The sequence below is a fragment of the Zonotrichia albicollis genome, chromosome 1, assembly GCF_047830755.1.
Source record: "Zonotrichia albicollis isolate bZonAlb1 chromosome 1, bZonAlb1.hap1, whole genome shotgun sequence".
NCBI classification, from domain to species: domain Eukaryota; kingdom Metazoa; phylum Chordata; class Aves; order Passeriformes; family Passerellidae; genus Zonotrichia; species Zonotrichia albicollis.
Genome location: NC_133819.1, coordinates 4,378,520 through 4,396,371, shown reverse-complemented (window position 1 = coordinate 4,396,371; position 17,852 = coordinate 4,378,520). Strand labels below are relative to the sequence as shown.

The window sequence follows — 17,852 nt, the reverse complement described above, 5'->3', positions numbered from 1 at the left end:
GATCACGATTTGAGACCCAAAATCAGGGTGAGTCGCTGCAGAGGGTCACCCTTCCTTGCTAACAGACACTGACTTTGCTCTCCAGGACAAAGCCCTTCCAAAGCTGCAGATAAATTCCCTTTTCAGGATGGAAAAAAGGATGAGCAGAATGGAAACTGGGAGGTTTAGCAGCAGGTTTAATCTTATCTGCAGCATTACTGACAGCAGTGGATGCACCTCAGAGGAGGAAAGTCTGGGTAATCTAAGGGTTATGGGTTTTTTTTGTTTGGATAATTTCTTGTTATTCCTGTTGTTATTCTTATGAGCATGTGGAAAAGCTATTTGTAAACCATTGTGTGATGGAGTACAGTAGATAAAGCTGGGGACTGCCAGGGTTAGACAGGAGAATCTCAGATGTTTGAAGTTCAAAAAACCCCACTTATCAGGGTTGTGACGGGAACAGATGTTGCCTGGATCAGATACATGGGGTACAAGCAGTACCTTCCTCTGTTGTCTTTATTTTAAACAACTGGGAATTTAAATTAGATGCTGTCTTCATAGCTGCATCCCCCTTTGGGGACAAGCTGTCCTTCCAAAATGGTTTCTGATCTGGTAGAATAATCCATTTTCTCCTTATTGTAAATAATTCCTTATTTTTCAGTATGTTCCATTTAGGCCCCAGGGCAATCTTTTTCCCTCCCCCTCAAAAGCCCTTGAAGCATCTTAAGCCAGTTTTCCAGCAAGCATGTTGTGCCCTGTGTGTACTCTCTGGTTGCCTCTAGGAGTGCTGGGTACCAAGGGCAGCTCAAAATCACCTTTAAAAATCCATTTTTCACCACAGGTTGTTCCTTTCTGTGGCTGAGCTACAACCAGACCCACACACACACTGCTGCTCCCGTTATCCCAACTGATGTGTAGGGCCATGGGAGGGTGGAGGCTTCTTTGGCCCATGAGGCTTTCACAGTGCTTTCTCCCTGGCCTCCAGAAACAGAGTTAAAGTGGCTGGATTAACAGTTTTGGGGGCAAAGAAAAGATTTATGTGAGGGAGCTGGAAAACAGTTCATTCTGAGGCAGATCACTGTGGTGTGAGGGAGGATAGCCTGTCACAAGCACTGTCTAATTTAGCTGTGGTCAAATACCAGATCTCATGTAGGTGAAAAAAAGTAAAAGGAGCAAAAAGGCACTTGCTGCTTTCAGTGAAATTGATTTTTGAAAGCATTTTCTTAAACCAGCTGTAATCCCTAGTGTGAGCTCATTTAAGCCAGACTCAATCCCTTTAAAAACTCTCTCAACTTGGGGATTTGTGGGAATGGTTGAAAACTTTCCAGTGAATCATCCTGTTGAGCAGCTAGTGGAGAAACAGAGTGTTCAGAGGCAGAAGGAAAAGGCTGAATGAGTCTGTTAGGTTTAGGGGTGCTGCAGTGGGCCCCAGAGGTGGGGCTTTGGTACCTCCTGCACTGTGTCTCTCCTGGAGGCCCAGGAGGTGATGTTTTCCATGAAAAGCTTCACACACTGGAGCAGGGATGATTCACTGGGGCTGTGCTGTTGAGTCACGAGCAATGAAGTCAGGAGAGAACGTCAGGAGTTGTAGATGAAATGTTTCCCTTTCTGGCCAAAAGCTTTACGTAAGAACTTCTAATGTTGGGTTATTTCTTTTTCTGTTTTTTGATTAAAGTAATTGGTTTTGGGAGGTGAGCTAAACTTGGTTGGACCGCTGAGTGTTGCAAGTGATGACTGTATTATTACTTAAAGTCATGAAATAGATCTTTTGATCTGATGATTAGTTAGTTTTTGATCTGATGATTAGTTAGTCTCCCTATTAAAAATGCACAGCATTTGCTTCTGTTCCTCTGGTTTCTGGCACAGTTATAGGATATTTTTTGCTTGGTTTAAACATAGTACAGAAGGTTTATGTTTATAGCCTAGTACCAGTGTTCAGCAGAAAACTTCCTCCTTTGCTTTTGGCTTGCTGGGAAATCTATGAATATCCTTAAAATACCATGCAGTGAACATATCATACCACTTTTGTAGAAGAATAAATTATTGTCTCCATTGAATTAATGTCCTGAACTCACTTGCAGAAGAACAGGAAGGATGTAATAATTGTGTAATTTGTGTTTGCTGGAGTCACACAGCAAAAGCTTGAAATTGTTCCTGATAAGTGTCTAAAGTCAACAGAAACTCTCGGCAACCTGTGTGCACACAGCAGGTAGCTGGCTGCACCAACTGCAGCTCCTTGAGGAATCATTGCTTTTGTGGTCAGACAGGTATTTATCCCTGGAAAAATATTGGCTGATGCCAGTGTGTTATGCAAGGCGGCCGTCAGCTGTGAAAACAAAACTGTCTGTGGGTCCCATCAGTTTTTATCAGAATCACTCAAGCCATCAACCACATCATTTCAGATGCAGAGCTGCTGTTTCTTCGATTGAGTTTTCAATCAGGCCACCGCAGGCATTGCTGGGACAGTTTTCATCACAGGCTGACAAATATTGACCTTATTCTCCCTTGCATATGTTAAATGCAAAGGCAGAAGTGTTGAGAGCCTCAGATCCAAATTTAGCAGTGCTGTGATGGCAGGGCAAGTAGGAACCAGTCACCAAAATAGTTTGCAGGGCCCTGGTTGTGTGGAAGGAATGTAAATAGAGATCATTCTCTTTGCTTTAGTGCCCCAAGTCATGACAGGCAGACTGAAAAGCTGGGTAAAGACCTTATATGAAAGGGTATTTCCAAACAACCTGTAAAATTGCATGTGCATTGCATCACTGGTTGTCAGCTGGTAAACACACTCCAGCAGTGAGGGCAGGCTGCTGTGCAGCAGATCTCGAGTCAGAACAAGCTGCTGAGCATGTCTGTGAAGGGGAGAAGGAAATGGATGGGGAATCAGCAGCTGGGACCTGCCACAACTCACACACAGGGAGATGAAAGAGCAATGGCTGGGAGGGCATTGTCACAGACATATTTTATGAAAAATCCTTTCATTAGGATCTTTTCTTCTGAGAAGCTGAGAGGCTTCAGCTTCTCTATGTTTTGCTGCTTTGGAATGTGATTTGGAGAATTGTTTACCCAGCATGTGAAATTGTTTTTACTTGATGACCAATGACAGCCACCTGTGTCGAGGCTGGGAGCAGTCACAGGATTTGATCATCGTTCCATTCTTTCCATTCCTTACTAGCCTTCTGATGAAATCCTTTATTCTATTCCTTTAGTGTAGTTCTAATATATAATTTTCTTTTAATATAATATATATCATAAAATAATAAATCAGCTTTCTGAAACATGGAGTCAAGATTCTCATCTCTTCCCTCATTATGGGACCCCTGTGAACACCACCACATTTGGTGAGCCCTGAGTGAGGAACATTACCACAGCAGGGCTCATGCTGAACCCACCCTGAGCCATGGTGTTAAAGTATCCCTCAGGGATCAGGGTGATGGATATCCTTTGGTATTCCCAGCCTGGGGGACTGACAGTGCTCCAGCTCCTGCTGCTCACAAAGGTCCTGATCCCAGCTGCAGGCCCTGATCCCAGCTTTGTGTGGCCATTAGCATCAGCCACCCCTGGCGAAAGCAAAATCAGCTGAACAGCTCTTGTCAGAACCCAGGAAATTCCTCTGACTGCCCTGGAGGACTTGAGCCTCTGTCAGGGCGGCTCAGAGACCTTGGCACAGAGCGCAAGAGCCCTCTGCCTTTGATTTAGCCCTTGGAAAAAACAATTACCAACCTTTATATGAAGAATTACAAGTCAAGAGAGTTTAAGCAGAATGATAGTGAATTTGTCACAGAGTGAAAAATAGATTGTTGAGGTTTTTAGAATGGGGGATTGGGGTCCCAAGATGGAGGAGTTTGGGCGTGCCTTGTCCTTTTTCCTTCTTCTTCTTGGCCTCCATCTTCTGAGTGATGTTGGCACTTTTAGATTGGTTTAGAGTAGAAGCTCACTGTCTAACATAGGTGATAGGTATTGGGAAGTTATGGTAAATAATGTACATGTAGTTTTTAGTATAAAAGGATAACATTGCACTGAGGGCAGTCAGTGTGCCTCAACCCGACCTGCTAGACAGACCTGTGGCAAGCTGGAGAAAGAGTTTTATAGATAAGAAACAATAAACAACCTTGAGAAGGAGAACCGAAAAGTCCTGACTCCTCCTTTGACTGCTGGGCTGGGAAAAAGAAGCTTGTACATATCTCAGAGTCACTCTGATCAGCAGAGAATCTGAGAGGCTTCTGCTGGGGTGAAACCGGAGTGAGGGGCAGCACACAGGGCACGCTCAGGTGCTGTGAAATCCATGGAATGTCTCTGCAGGATGGTCCTGGGGTCAGCTTTCATCTGCTCCTCACAAGAAGCTGAGCTGAGGTGCAGCTGGTGAGGGTCTGGCCTCTCTGTAGATGTGCAGGATGGTCTGCAGGTTCTGCAGCGCTGAGCACGTTTCTCATCTGCATTTCTTGACAGTAAACAGAAGTGACTTACTGAGCTAATTAGAGTGGGATGGATTAATTCAATGTGACTGAATGCCACATGGCACAGGTCGCCTGTCACTGACAGGGGATGGGATAAGGAAGGGATCTGAGGCGTTCTTGGACTAAATCAAGGGAGGCTGTTTTGGCAGTGCCCACACAGTGACCCTCCTCTTCCCTTCATCAGCAAAGGCACAAGAAAGGAGAAACACCTGCCACTCCTTGTCCTTCACGTGCTCAGTAGTTTGCAGGTGGTGCAGGTTCAATTTCTTACTTTCTCTCTTGACAAATACTCTTGACAAAATGTCTCATCTCAAAGGCCTATCAAGCAGGAGGAAAACAAAGGAGTTGTTGTCTCCTTCATTCCTCCTTTCCCTTTATTCCTTAGGACTAGTAAAGAGTTTACTGCTCATGCTCCCAGCACGGTCTGGACATTTCAGTTGTGGAGCGGTGATGAGAGAAGAGATGGAGAGGCCAGGGCTCCTCTCTGACAAGTGCTTTCATCATTAGGAGTGTTGTCAAGCTCATCCTTCTGGCACTTCTGCACCAGAATCATAGAGTTGCTTGAGTTGGAAGGACCCTTAAAGATCATTCAGCTGATTTCTTTTAAGAGGTGTTCCTTCTGCATGAAGAGATGTGTTTGCAAATGTAACACCAAGCTCCTTGAAAGCCATGAGGAGAGAAATCCAAATCAAGAGAGATACCCAAAATTTACATGTTGGTTGCTTGAAAATACCATGGGCTGTCAAAAGAGTCCTGAGGGCCTGAGTCATCCCTGCCAGGAGTAAAAGAGGAGAAGGGTGCTGGGCTGAAAATCAGCAAGGGAGAAGCACAAGAGCAGGAGCCAGTGATGAAAACTGAAAAGAGGGTTAGAAAGAAAGTTCTCAACATCTATCTGAGAGTGGTTCAGACAGGAGGAATTCCACTGGCTCCAGGGAAGGCTGCTGTACATCCGTGTCAGTGGGGAGCCTCTGGCTGTGTGAGCAGCATCCAGAGCAGCCAGGAAGGCTGACCAGGATGTAACCTGTGTGAGTTGGTGTCTGGAGGTCAGGAGGAACACAGGCTGCCTTGTGCTGTGCATCATCTTTTGGGCTCTCTACAAACCACCTCCTCAGCAGACGCAAACACTCCGAAGGAGATGCAAACTTTCCAAATTCTCTTCTGCTTGTGGTTATCTCCCCGCTGTGGCGTGATGGGGAAGGAGCAGGGAGGCTGCAGGGAGCTGTGATTGATGGCTGTTTGCTGGGAGTGCTCCTCTGCTGTGAAACATCTCTGTGCCCCAGTTATTTTTGATTTCTCCTTGCAGATACACAGTTTGGGACTCCTAATAGAGTACAGTCACTGCCTGGGAGCAGCTGATAAAGTACTCATGCTGGGTTAAGATTTTCCAGAAAAGAGATAACTTTAGCAGATGGCTTGGGCTGAGTCCTTTGGCTTCAGCTTTTTTATTGATAGATAAAAACAGTACACACAACCAAGCTATGGAAATCTATAAAAAGTGTCCTTCCTTACCCTGCTTTTTAACAGTTCCTGTGGTGATAGTTTCTCTCCTTCTCTCTTGTGTGACTACAATAGACACCAGTCGTGCTCTTCAGCCTTCCTTGTACCCTTTCTGTACTGAGCAGCTCCTTTATCTCCATCATCCTCTGAAAAGATCAAGGCAGCCCTTCCAGACACAGGTTTTCAATCTTTTTTTTCCTCCCACACAGCTCTCTTTTCCAGTGGATTCATGCAGCCACGTAATGGTTTCCAAAGAATCCATTCTAAATTTCCAATATTTAACATCAGATTTTCTGGTCTTGGAAACAGGAGGCTGTTGCCAGCCGCAAGTTTAGGGGCTGATTGCACAAGCAGACTGAGGAGCCATTCTGCAGGACAATAACTCTTGTGAGCCAAGCAGTGGTGAGCAGCTGGCAGGTGGAGAGGAATAACAGGATGATCCTTCCCACTTCACTGCCATAAGCACAAGAGATCTGGAGAGGAGGAGAATCCCACATTTAAGGACAGTCTGTATATGAGATGCCCAGATTGCACTTCCTTTCTGGTCAAGGGTCCACTGTAGCCATGGATTAAGGGTATAACTTATCCTGAATTTTTTGTTTGAATAGGACAGAACAGCTGTGTTCCAAAAGCTGTTTTATTTCCCACTGGCTGTAAAATAAACCTAAATAAACTTTAGACTTTTTGATGGAACTGAATCTGGCCAAACATAATAAGATGCTTTACATTAAAGGTGAAGTTCCACCTTAGGCACAACCACTATAATTTGATTAATGTCCTGGTTAAAGGGCAAGATCACCAGGAAGGCCCAGCTGTGGGGGAATTGCAGCCCTTTTTAATCTGGTTTTAGTACTCAAACCCATAAACTTTCACTCAGAGGTAAATTGGCCAGATATCATAATTCCACAGCAGCCCATCCCAACCCAACCTTTTCCTCCCTTCCCCTCAGCTGATCAACTGTTGGCCTTTGCAAAGGGATAATCAAAGACCACACAGAGATAACAGCTCATAATTGTCAGGGAAGAGCTTTTCCAGCTCCAGGGAGCTCCTGGTGTGTTCTTGTATAGGAACCAAACCAGCAAAGTGCTCTGGAAGGTGTTTGACCCCCCCCCCAGCATCTGGTGAGAACTTGAAGCAAATGTGAAGTGTTGCTTTTGGAAAGTCACTGATTTTTGAAGACTGAAATTTTTGATGGTTTGTTGCAGTTTTTCCCCCCCAAGCAGCTGAGCATTATCATGACTGCTCTGGGAAAACAAGGAAAGTTTTCAAACCTCTAATGAGCATCTGATGAATTTTGAATAATCCCAAGGCAGCTATGCCAAAAATGTGCAGGTGGTTACTGAGTTGGGTCTTTCTACAGTGTTGACTTTGAATAAACTGGGCATTTTAATGGTGAGATGGATGTTTAAAGGCAATTTTCTCCTATTCAGCTAAACTTTGGGGGTATTTCATACTCATGCACTGTTTTTTAACAAAGCTTCAGCTCAGGTTGCTCCAAGCCCCATCTAACAGGGCCTTGAATACTTCAGGGATGGGGCATCCACAACTCAGGGCAACCTGTGCCAGTGTTGTATGAAGTGGCCCATGAAAGACAAAAGAGGCTGTGGGTGCTGCTGGGAGCTCACCTGATTTCAGCCCAGTTTGAGGGCTCTGATTGCTCTCAAGAGCATTTTTAGGGCTTTCTCTTGTTACTTGCATTTGTTTAATAAAAGTCTTGTCATGCACTACTCGTTCTGGATTGCCTTGTTTGTGCACTTAGCAAGATTGGAGCAACTTCAGGGTTCATTTCCACCAGCTGAAGGGCAGAGATGGAAGTGGGGAAGGATGATCTTGAAAAGAGTGTTTTGATTTCTTACACCAAGGAGGATAAATTCTACCCTTGACAGAGGTCAGGATGGAGTATGGGTGACACCAGACTGCTGTGAAACTTTGGTCTTTGCCTCCTTCATTTGCACGACCGTGACTGAGAGGAATGGATGGGATCTTAAATTTTACCTTCTCACTACTTTTGCAACCTAAAGAAGGACAGTTTGTTCCTTATCCTCCTCTTATTGAAGTCACCTCTTATTTTGTCCAGAGGGACTGTGGACTTCTCATTCCTGGAATTGTTCAGGGCCAGCTGGATGGGGCTTGGAGCAACCTGGTCTTGTGGAAGGCATCTCTGTCCATTTCAGGGGTTGGTCTTTAAGGTCCCTTGCAACCCAAAGCATTCAGTGCTTTTAGGATTTTCCTGTGGGGTGATGCTCACAGGGAGGCACAGCTCCACCCTCCCCGTTCTCAGGGGGAATGAGTCAAGGGATGCTCAAGTCAGGGATGCTCCAAGGACTTGGAACCAAACTCTTGGCCGTGATTTGTGGCTCATAAAGAGGACATCACAGCATGGCACCTATGGCATATTCTGTGTCTTTATTAAATAAAGAACATAGGGAAAGAGATTTTCTTTTTAATATTTCTTGCTCTTTCTGGCCCTTTTGAGTTGAGTTTTCTTTAGTACCAAAGCTTGGGGAAGGGGGAGGAGAGGAAGGGAACCTCCAGAGGCTTCATGAAAAGGAGAAAGAGTCATTTTTTTGATATCCCTCACCAAGGAGAGATAAGGCTGAGTGAACCCCTGCTGACAGCAGGCTCTGCTTTCTTTCCACAGTCTCCATTGAAGATATCCGGGATGTGAGGTCAGGCCATAAAACAGAAGGGATGGAAAAGTACGCCAAGGATGTCCCAGAGTATCGCTGCTTTTCCATCATCTTCAAAGACCAGAGGAAAAACCTAGACCTCATTGCGAGCTCAGAGGATGATGCCAACCACTGGATTGCTGGCCTTGGGAAAATCATAGCCCACAGCAACTCCATGAACCAGAAACAGAAACTCCAACAGTATCCTTTGCCTTATAAAGTGATTAATCACGGACAAAGATGCACTTGTCTTTCCATGTGGGTGGGGATAGTAGACTAACCTCCTTTTTTCCCTATTCTGGGTTTTCTCTTGCATTGATTTTGCACCCAGGCAAGCTCCCTGGTTTCCAGTGCTTTTCCCCCCTGTTTTACAATGATACCAGTAAGAGTGGAGTCAGGCTTAATGTGGCTCCTTAAGCGAAGAATTCCCTCTTTCATGGAGCTCCAGATAAAACAATCATTATTTTTTTGTGTTCTTCAGGGGTCTGTTTCACTTGCAATGCAGTAAACTCCAGGACAGGCACTTCTTGGCAAGGCATGAAAAGCCCTCACTGTTTACTGTGTTTCTCAGTAATACAAGGAGAGGGAACTGATTCTCCTCTTCTCACTGCCAAATTTACTCCAGGGTAGCTCCACTGACTTGAGTGAAATTACTCCTTATTAGCCGCAGCATGGGAGGAAGTTTTGCCCTGAAAAAATCTGCAGTTGCTCTAGTGACAATGCAGAGAGCAGAAAGGAAAAGGCACAGAGCAGGAAAGGAGAGTGAATTCATTATGAAATGGAGAGAGGGTTGTTATTGGGTGAAATCCTGGCTCTGTTGAATTCACAGGGAATTCTCCCTGAGGCTGCATTTCACTCAATAAGTTGCTTTGCAAGCAGAGGTCTCATGTATAAAGAGAGGATATCTGTGGGTGGAATTTTTGGGTGGATTTTCTTCAGTCCCTGTGGAGACTCTGACCATGACATCTGAACCTGTTGGCTGATTTCACCCTGATTTGATAGAGATACAGTAATGGTAAAATATTAGGTTCCTTTAAGCTTCCCAAAGGGAGATATTCAGCTATCAGAGAGGAAAACAGATACCACTCTTGGGGAGAGAAAGCTGCTTGGGCTTCATGGCTTGTTTGACACCAAACATCAGAGAGGAGGGGAGATGCAAAATCCTCAGCTGGGAAAAATCACAAAGCTGGAGCTCAAGTCTGAGAAGGCACCAGGAATGTTGCCCTCAGTTAAGTCTTCACTCCATGTGGGTTCTCTGCTGGGTAATAATGCACTGATGAAGAGGGAGATGGTGCATAAATGCTGAGCTTTCATCAGGCTTTACTCTTCTCTGGATTCTCTGAAGCCTGAGAAGCATTTTCACAGCCACAGTGCTGTTCACTTAAAGGAATCAGACTCCATTAGTTCTGATGTGCCTGGGATGTCCTGTTTATCTCCTGCATTATGAGTGTCTTTTGTTTGGATGGTTTTTCAAGCTCTGGGCTGTAAGGTCACTCCTCAGCCACCCCACAGTGTGCAGGGGAAAATCTGGGCTACAGAAAGTTGTCCCTGGAGCATATCAAGTTAAATATATTGCTGAAAAACTTGCCTGTAAGAAGAGACAAGATTTTTTAAGTGGGGGGAAATAACAATGACATTTGCAAAGGAAGAAAGCTGTAAATTTCCAGCATGGAAAAGTGTCTTTCTGTCTTTGGAAAGCAGAATTGAAGCTAAATAGGGTGGGTAGGCAAACCATATTTCTGGAAGAGTAATTACTGTGCAGTGCTGGCTTCCAATCTGGGCTTGTCTCAGGCCATTTAACGTAACCTGGAATTACAGAACAGCATGATTTCTCATTTGAAATTTGATGATGTTTAATTAAAGCCTGGGATTTTAAATTTAGTCTGCCTTCACTGGGTTTGCTTGGCAGCGTGGGCTTGCTCAGATCTTCCTTAAACCTCAGGAGTGTTCTCAGCATCTGTGAGCACAGAGGGGAAGAGTCAGGGCATGAGATGTGTGGTGTCCCCTGCCTGTCCCCCATTACTGGAGAGTTGCCCTGCAGGGTATCTTTTTCAGCCTCCCAAACCCTTGCAAAACAAGTAAGGAATGTGCAAGTTTTTAAAAACAAGGATTGAAAGCAAAAAACTCCGCTAGTTTCAGATGGGCCTCATTCAGTTTGGAATTCAGTGGAGTTGCCTGTGATAGAAGGGGCTGGGATCAGTGTCTTATGTATTTTTCCAGTCCTATGTTCCTACACAGATAAAACTCCCACATGCTTGATGAGCATGTCTGATGTTCTCATACACAGAGCTCTGTTCTAATAAGCCTCAGATTCAACCTTGCAGCAGGCTGGCATGGGTAGTTTAGCAAATATTGCAGGTATGTGTGCAGGGAAGGCTTCAGACCAGAAAACACAGAGGACTTTTCATTTGAGCAGGGTGGCACTGTCTGCTTCGGTTCTGGGGTTTATGTGTGAGCTTTTCTTCTGGTTTGAAAGCAATTACCAGAAGTTCTGCAGCATTTCTGTTCTGAGCACACTCATGGGATATCTGCCAGATAGAAACCAGAGAGGGATGACTGGAACTGAGAGAAAGCTGGTAGCCCTGGAGCTGGCACAGCCTTTAAGAACCAGAGGCTCTCCCTGGATGCACAAAAATGGGAGAAGCTTTCCCACAGAAATGGGAGCAGCTGCTGCCCAGTGCACTCAGCCCCACAGAGGGGCACAGGGTGAAAAGAATGACCACAGCCAGGGCTGGAAAATGGTGTTTGTACCAGAAGAGAGGACTTCTAGTTGAAGTGTTTTGTTCATCCAGCTCCTCCAAGCTCTCCCAAAGCTGAGGGGATGCAGATGGATGGGGAGTTTGGGTGTTTTGGGGGCAGAATGCTGCTGTTTACTGAGATTTCAGTTGTCTGTACCCTCCTTTTTCTCTCTTTGCTGCTTGCCCTTGCAGCAAGAGGACCCACTGTGTGTGCCTGGGCTTTTCCTGGGCTCTCTTATTTCCCTCCTGCATTTCTCAGCCTCCTGGAAAGGCATCTAAGAGAAAAACATCCTCCATAAACAGGTAGGACATGGGCATACTCTCTTGCAGATGCATTTACTGCCCACATTTTGCCTACCAGAGAGGACTTTGAGTACATGCATGACCTCTGGGTGCCCATTATCAGAGGAAATGATGCAGACTCTTAAAGAAATGTGGGGTTTTTTTGCAGTGGTCAGCACAAAACCAGTAATTTCTATGCTCAGAAGAGTAGTTTCTATACACCCCTCCTGCTCACCTCTGGCTGTGGCAGGCTGGATTTCCTCTTGTTCACCAGAGATGGGTTTTCCTCCTGCCTGTTGTTTTTAGGGAGGGTTGGGAAGAGGACCTGAGGTGCAGGGTCAGGTGTGACATTCTGACAGTCTCGTGTCAGTGTGACAGACCCTGTCTGGAGCAGAGCTGGTGGAAGGATGTCTCGGTTTGGAAAGACAGGAGTCTGCTAAGGAAGGCAGGAGCCTCCCCTGATATGGAGAATGTAAACCCCACCCCTCCAAAATGCTATAAATTTTAAATTAAGAGGCTCTCAGGCAAAAAATATGGGAGCAGGAAATAACAGTTCTTTAATAGGGAAAAGAAAAAAAATAAAAGCATAAAATAAGCAATGCAGTACACTAGAACAACACTGACAGAGTCAGAACCCAACCTGACACCCTGTGGGTCAGGGTGTTGGTGGCAGTCCCATTGGAATTGTGGCTCAGCCCTCCTGCAGTGTCAGGGGTAGTTCTGCTGGAGCAGGGATCCTGTAGAGAAGGATGTATTCTTCCTCTGAAGATCCTGTGGAAGAAGAGGCAGCTGCTGTTCCTCTGGGGAATCCAGTGGAGAAGCCGTGCTGGTGTCTCAAAAACCTCTGGATTATATCTGGGTAGGAATGCTTGGCTCCTCCCTCTGGGCTCACATCTCCCAATGGAATGCTGTAGTTCTTATCAGCCATGCAGTGACATTCAATAGCTGTTATCAGCAATGTCCCCTCCCGAGGGAGGTGTGATTGTGGTCACTCAGAGAGAGATAAGGCAAACTGCCCACTTGACAAAGGTAATCTGCCATACATAATTGAAAACATCTTGCATTGCAATCTTCAACAAGGGGTTGTTCTGCACCCCGGGGTGGGTGTGGTGAGCTCCCAGCACAGCATCCTCTGCTCATGGCAGCTTCATGACTCAAACTGGGTTTTCTGGGAAGAATCAGACCCTGGTTCAGGGCTCTGGAGTGTCCCTGGGAAATGCAGCCTCTCTTTATTTTGGTTTCCATGTCTAAAGAAGAGGAATATTAATATTACCAGGCTGAGACGGATGTGGGGTGAGGTCATTGCTTAGCACCTGCCAAGATTTTTAAAGTCAGAAAGTTCAAGTTTCCATGAGACAAACAATGCTCACTAACAGTTTACAGATATCTCCATCACTAGGAAATACTTCAGTGCAGGGTAGCTCTGGCAAACACTGTTTCAGGGTTATGTTTACAGCCCCTAAGGCTGTTAATGCCCTTTTCTGGGGTCATTTTAAAGGCCCAGTTTAAATGTTACAGCACTATATGCCTCAGCTGGTTTGGCTGATCCTGAGCTTTACTCTGATTAGCATTCAGAATGGGCATTTTTTTGGAAGTTTTTCTGGAATTTGGAAGCATTGTTTCCTATGTGAGACATGGAAGGTTGTTATTGGAGATCAGATTCTTACTTTGATCATTATTTTTCCTGTTGAAAAGCAGATATTTTTCTGGATGACCTTTCTTATTTGACAGTAAAACAGATTAGACAGACAGTTCCATGATGCAAAAAGCAGGAATTTTTTTTTGGTGTTTAAAACTGCAGTGTGTCTCAACTGTCTGACATGATTTTAGAGACTGAAAGAAAATAGAAATCTCAGTTCAAAATATCTGACATCACATTAAGAAGATCATTCTTATAGCAGTTACTCCTGATTCATAGATTCACTAAAGTGATTAAAGCCCAAGCTGTTATGAAATATTATCACAGTGCAGCACAGTGACAAACCCTGTGCATTTCAGCTGGGGAAGAAGGCAAGACCCACAAAGTTTGGTTGGATTCCACTCACAACAAATTCTTAGGAGATATTGGTAGAAATCCCTAAAAATATGCTGATGATGAGTTCAAAAATTATTATTGATACTTCTTCTGGAGTTCAGTGTTCACCATGACACACCGAATATTGAGCAAATCCATGACAATGAGTTTACCAAGCTTCTCTTGGGAGCTCTTTTCATTCTTTCCTTTATCCCCTTTTTAACCGTCTGGAGCAGAATGTACGTTCTGTCATAAAAGAGAAATCAAACTGTTTCTGGCTGTGGCCAGGAACTCCTACAGGGTAAAGAGAGCTGCTCCAGCCTTGGCCAGATGGTGAAAAGCTTCTCCCAGGTCACCATCAGTTGTATCCCAGCACATTTTCCTCCTGCCAAGGCTCCATTGTGCTCTGTGGGAGCAGGAGGTGAGGTGGTGGCAGCTGCTCAGGGTGATTTACAGCAGCTGGAGAGGTGGCTCAGAGCCTTTAAAGAGGATTTCCCCCCTGCCATGTGCAGCAGAAGGTGTTTGGGTGTTCAGGCTAGGCAGTGACCTGGACAGGTTTCCTTACATCCCCCTGCAGCTGGATTCACACCTGCCTGCGCAAAGCTGACAAAAACAAGGACAACAAGATGAGCCTGAAGGAGCTCAAAGACTTCCTGAAAGAAGTGAACATTGAAGTGGATGACTACCATGCCAAGAAGATTTTCCAGGTAATGGGAGCAAGCAGAAACAGGGTTTGCTCATTGGTGAGGTCAGGGTGTCCCACAGCTTTCACCTCAATGTGAACTCCTGGCTCCTTTGCTTGCACCAAGGAAGGACTCTCAGATTTTGGTGCTCAGTAATTTATTGCCCAGAATAATTGATTCCCACTGAGTTAGGCCAGCACAATGCTTTTGATGAGGAGGTGTTAAGATCTTTCTTCATAATCAATGTCAAATTTTGCCACAAAGCAGAAAATGAGATGCAAACATGAATAGTGCAAGAAAAGGGGAAACAAAGTTGAAGTCCCAAGGGTCTTAGGAGTCTTGTGTGCCACAGCTGCATGTCAGTGCTTAAGTCTGGCTGAATGTTGTTTGGTTACAATTGTGAACCCAGATCCCCACCTTCTCAGAGGAGAGGGCTGCAAAATGTCAGATATAAACAAACAAACAAACAAAAAATACAGTACAAATTAGGAAAAAAAACTTTCCAGATTCATGATAGATACACAACATTGCACCCAAACCTGGACTAGTCTGATTGATTTAATACTCCCAAGGCACATTTAATCTGGTCAGGGATGTACACTTCTAAATTCGCAAGATTCAGCTTATTGGCTGAGCCTATCAAAAGATAAGAAAGGGATGAAAATTTCTCAGTTGTTAAGCTTTGGGTTTCTCTCTAGAGAATCCATCCTGCTGAGGTGAGATAAAAACATCTGGATAATTTCCAAACTTCCATCCTGTCTGAAGCAGGATTTGAATTAATGTGTGTGCAGTTTCAGAAATGGTTTTTTCTGATCAGTGGTAAACACGTGGGTGGTTTTGGGCAGGAGTTCTCCTGCTCCTCCATGTGGGCAGGCAGCCTTCCCCAAAGGAGGTCCAAATTTCCTTGTCTTTGCTTTTTAGACATCTCTCTACTCTTCAGGAATCAGGGGGAAGGTCATCAGCAGATCTTAAAGAATTTCAGCTCACAAAATATTCCAGTTGTCCTGTCTGCTCTGGCTGGTGGATCCCATCCTTTATTCCCAGGGAGGTCCTGGAAGAGTGGAAATAAGGCTGGGAATCCCCTGGTTGAGCTGCATGTGTCCACTGGAAGGAGTTGCCAACACTTCCTTTGCAGTCTGTGCAGGTGAAGCCAGTGGGGAGCAGGGTGTGAATCTCCTCACCCCAAAGGATACATCTCACATATAGGAGATGAAAAATTCCCACATCTTCACACATCAACAACCTGAAAAAAAGCAAAAATCACCCTTTTTTCAATTATTTTCCTTTTTTTTTTATTTTAGAGGCACAGTCTCCTCTTATTTAATGAACCTCTTCTGCTGTCCCAGTAGTTACAAGGGAGCTCCAGGAAAGGAAACTTGATGAAATTAATCCTTTTTGCTTAAAGACTTCAAGTAATTGCTAAACCTTGATTCAACCCGTGGAAATGCAGAGAGTTAGTTGGAGTACCATCATTAAGCAAGTAATTTTAAAGTTTCCTGTATAGCCCCTGGAAAGAGAGGCTCTTTGGAGGTTAATTCAGATCTCCTGAGGGCTGATTTGCCTCCAGGAAGGGTCTGTCCTGCTCTTAAAGCAATTACATTTTCAGTTTGCATCCTGCCTCAGCCTAGATGGACCAGGGCATTACAGCCCATTAAAGGGTGATCTTTTCTGTCTCACAGAGTTTTTCTTCATTTAGTCACAGGAAGGAAGGGTGAGCAGGGGCTCAAGTGGGGGCTGCAGGGCATGTTCTCACATTATTTTTGCCTTTCCTCTCATGACTCTGTGTCCACATCCAGGTTTGGGACACTGGAGTAGAACATATTGCAATGCAACCAGAAATGATGCAAAGCTCCTGCCATTGCTCACTTCATTTTAACCTGAATATTCATTCTGATGCATCAGAAAGGTGTTTTTGCTGCCAGGCCAAGGGTCATGCAGGACTCATGGCTTGTGATGCATACATGGGAGGTAAAACACAGTATTTTGGGTTGAGCTTCTCTAATTTGGACCTCTTGTGGCCAAAACAGAAGGAACCCACTTTTATACTGAGCATCTGATGTGTCCTGGAGTTTGACTCTGCTGCTGTTGCCCTGTTTTCATCACAGCCTTTAATGGCAACTAATGAATAAACTTCCCCAGGCACACACCACTTAAAATGCCAGTTTTCTAGGAGGAATATCTTGTCATTTTCCCTGTCATGTCTTAAAGAAAAGAACATTTGTAATTCACAACATCCCTGCTGTCTCCACCAGCTGCTTTCCCTCTTTATATTCCTTTTGCAGTTGCTAAGCATCATGTTCAGCTCAGCTTGGGGGATCTGCCAGAGCCACAGAGCAGGATCACAGGCATGGGAGGCAGTGAGGAAAAGGCAGTTCTTGAACTCTCAAACCTATTTTGGAGGTGTTTGTAGTACTGAGCATGTCACAGGTTGTCCCATCCCTGAGATGAGCCTGTAGCTTCTGCCCAGCAGGTTCTGAAGTCAGGACAAGTTGAACTCTGTTTTTCTGTCACTTCAATTTGTGAAATGCTAGGCATCATGATAATGTTCTTTGGCTTTATATGTGCTCCTTAAACAGATAGTGAAAGATTTGCAGGGGATGAAAGTCCCTCCTTATCGTCTTGGGACACTGCCAAAGCCACTGTGGCCATTGCTGAGATCACTGGCAGGGCTAGGCTGAGATTAGTGTGATTACTGGTTAAACTGAGACAGGCATTTTCTTCATAAAAGCCAGGAAAATAACTTTGTCACAGGGGATCAAAGATGGAAAGCAATTAAATTCCTCTGGTTTGACAAGCTGAAGAATTCTGCTAGGAACAAACAACAAAATTAATATCGGGATCTGCCACAGGAAAAAAAATAAAAGTTGTTTCTGATGAAAAATGGAACCTGGGAGTATTTAAAATAAACTAGAACAACTTGTTATTGGAAAAGCTGTGTCCTTGATGGAGACATTAACATGTCTATCTCAAGCTCCCCATCTTTCATGGTCAATCAAGTCCTTGGCTGTGGTGCTCTGTCACAGATGGTATCTACTGGAAAAGTTCAAACCCCAGAGGAAGATGGAGAACCTGAATTACAGCTCCTTGTGAGAAGATTATATCTGATTTGAAATCTGTGCGGATTTTGTTACCTGGCTGCTTTTGGATGAGAATGGAAAATTTCCATGGATAGGTGGATTTTTTCATACCTAAACATGTACATGTGGGGGTTTTAAGTTTGTTTTTGATGCCATCTTTGCAAACAGTCCTACTGTGAGTCTTGACAGCCTCTTGAGGTCTGAGCCACTAAGGTCAAAGGAAGGGTTCTTTTCACTTGATTTCCTGGGTTTTTGGCTATACTCTATCATAATTGAATAGAGTTAATTGTTTCCCTGAGATTAAGATTCTTTTGACGCTTGATTTGTGCTTGGATTATTTTGAGCTGTCCTGACTGAAGCCCACCAAATGATAGAACTCAAGGCTGGTTCTTTTGAGCTCACTGACAATGTATAAATACCAATAACTGTAATTTTTTTTGACCATTGGCCTTGTCAATG

General features: G+C 44.6%; 1 protein-coding gene across 2 annotated transcripts in view; it reads left to right on the top strand.

The window, feature by feature from the left end:
* The window catches only part of PLCD1 (phospholipase C delta 1), a 54,407-nt gene that overhangs the window by 17,099 nt on the left and 19,456 nt on the right, over positions 1-17,852 (top strand). For both annotated transcript variants that reach the window (XM_005491428.4, XM_005491427.4), the window contains exons 3-4: positions 8,572-8,800; positions 14,211-14,340. In XM_005491428.4, the coding sequence (XP_005491485.2) occupies positions 8,572-8,800; positions 14,211-14,340 (359 nt within the window). The remainder of the gene's footprint in view (positions 1-8,571; positions 8,801-14,210; positions 14,341-17,852) is intronic.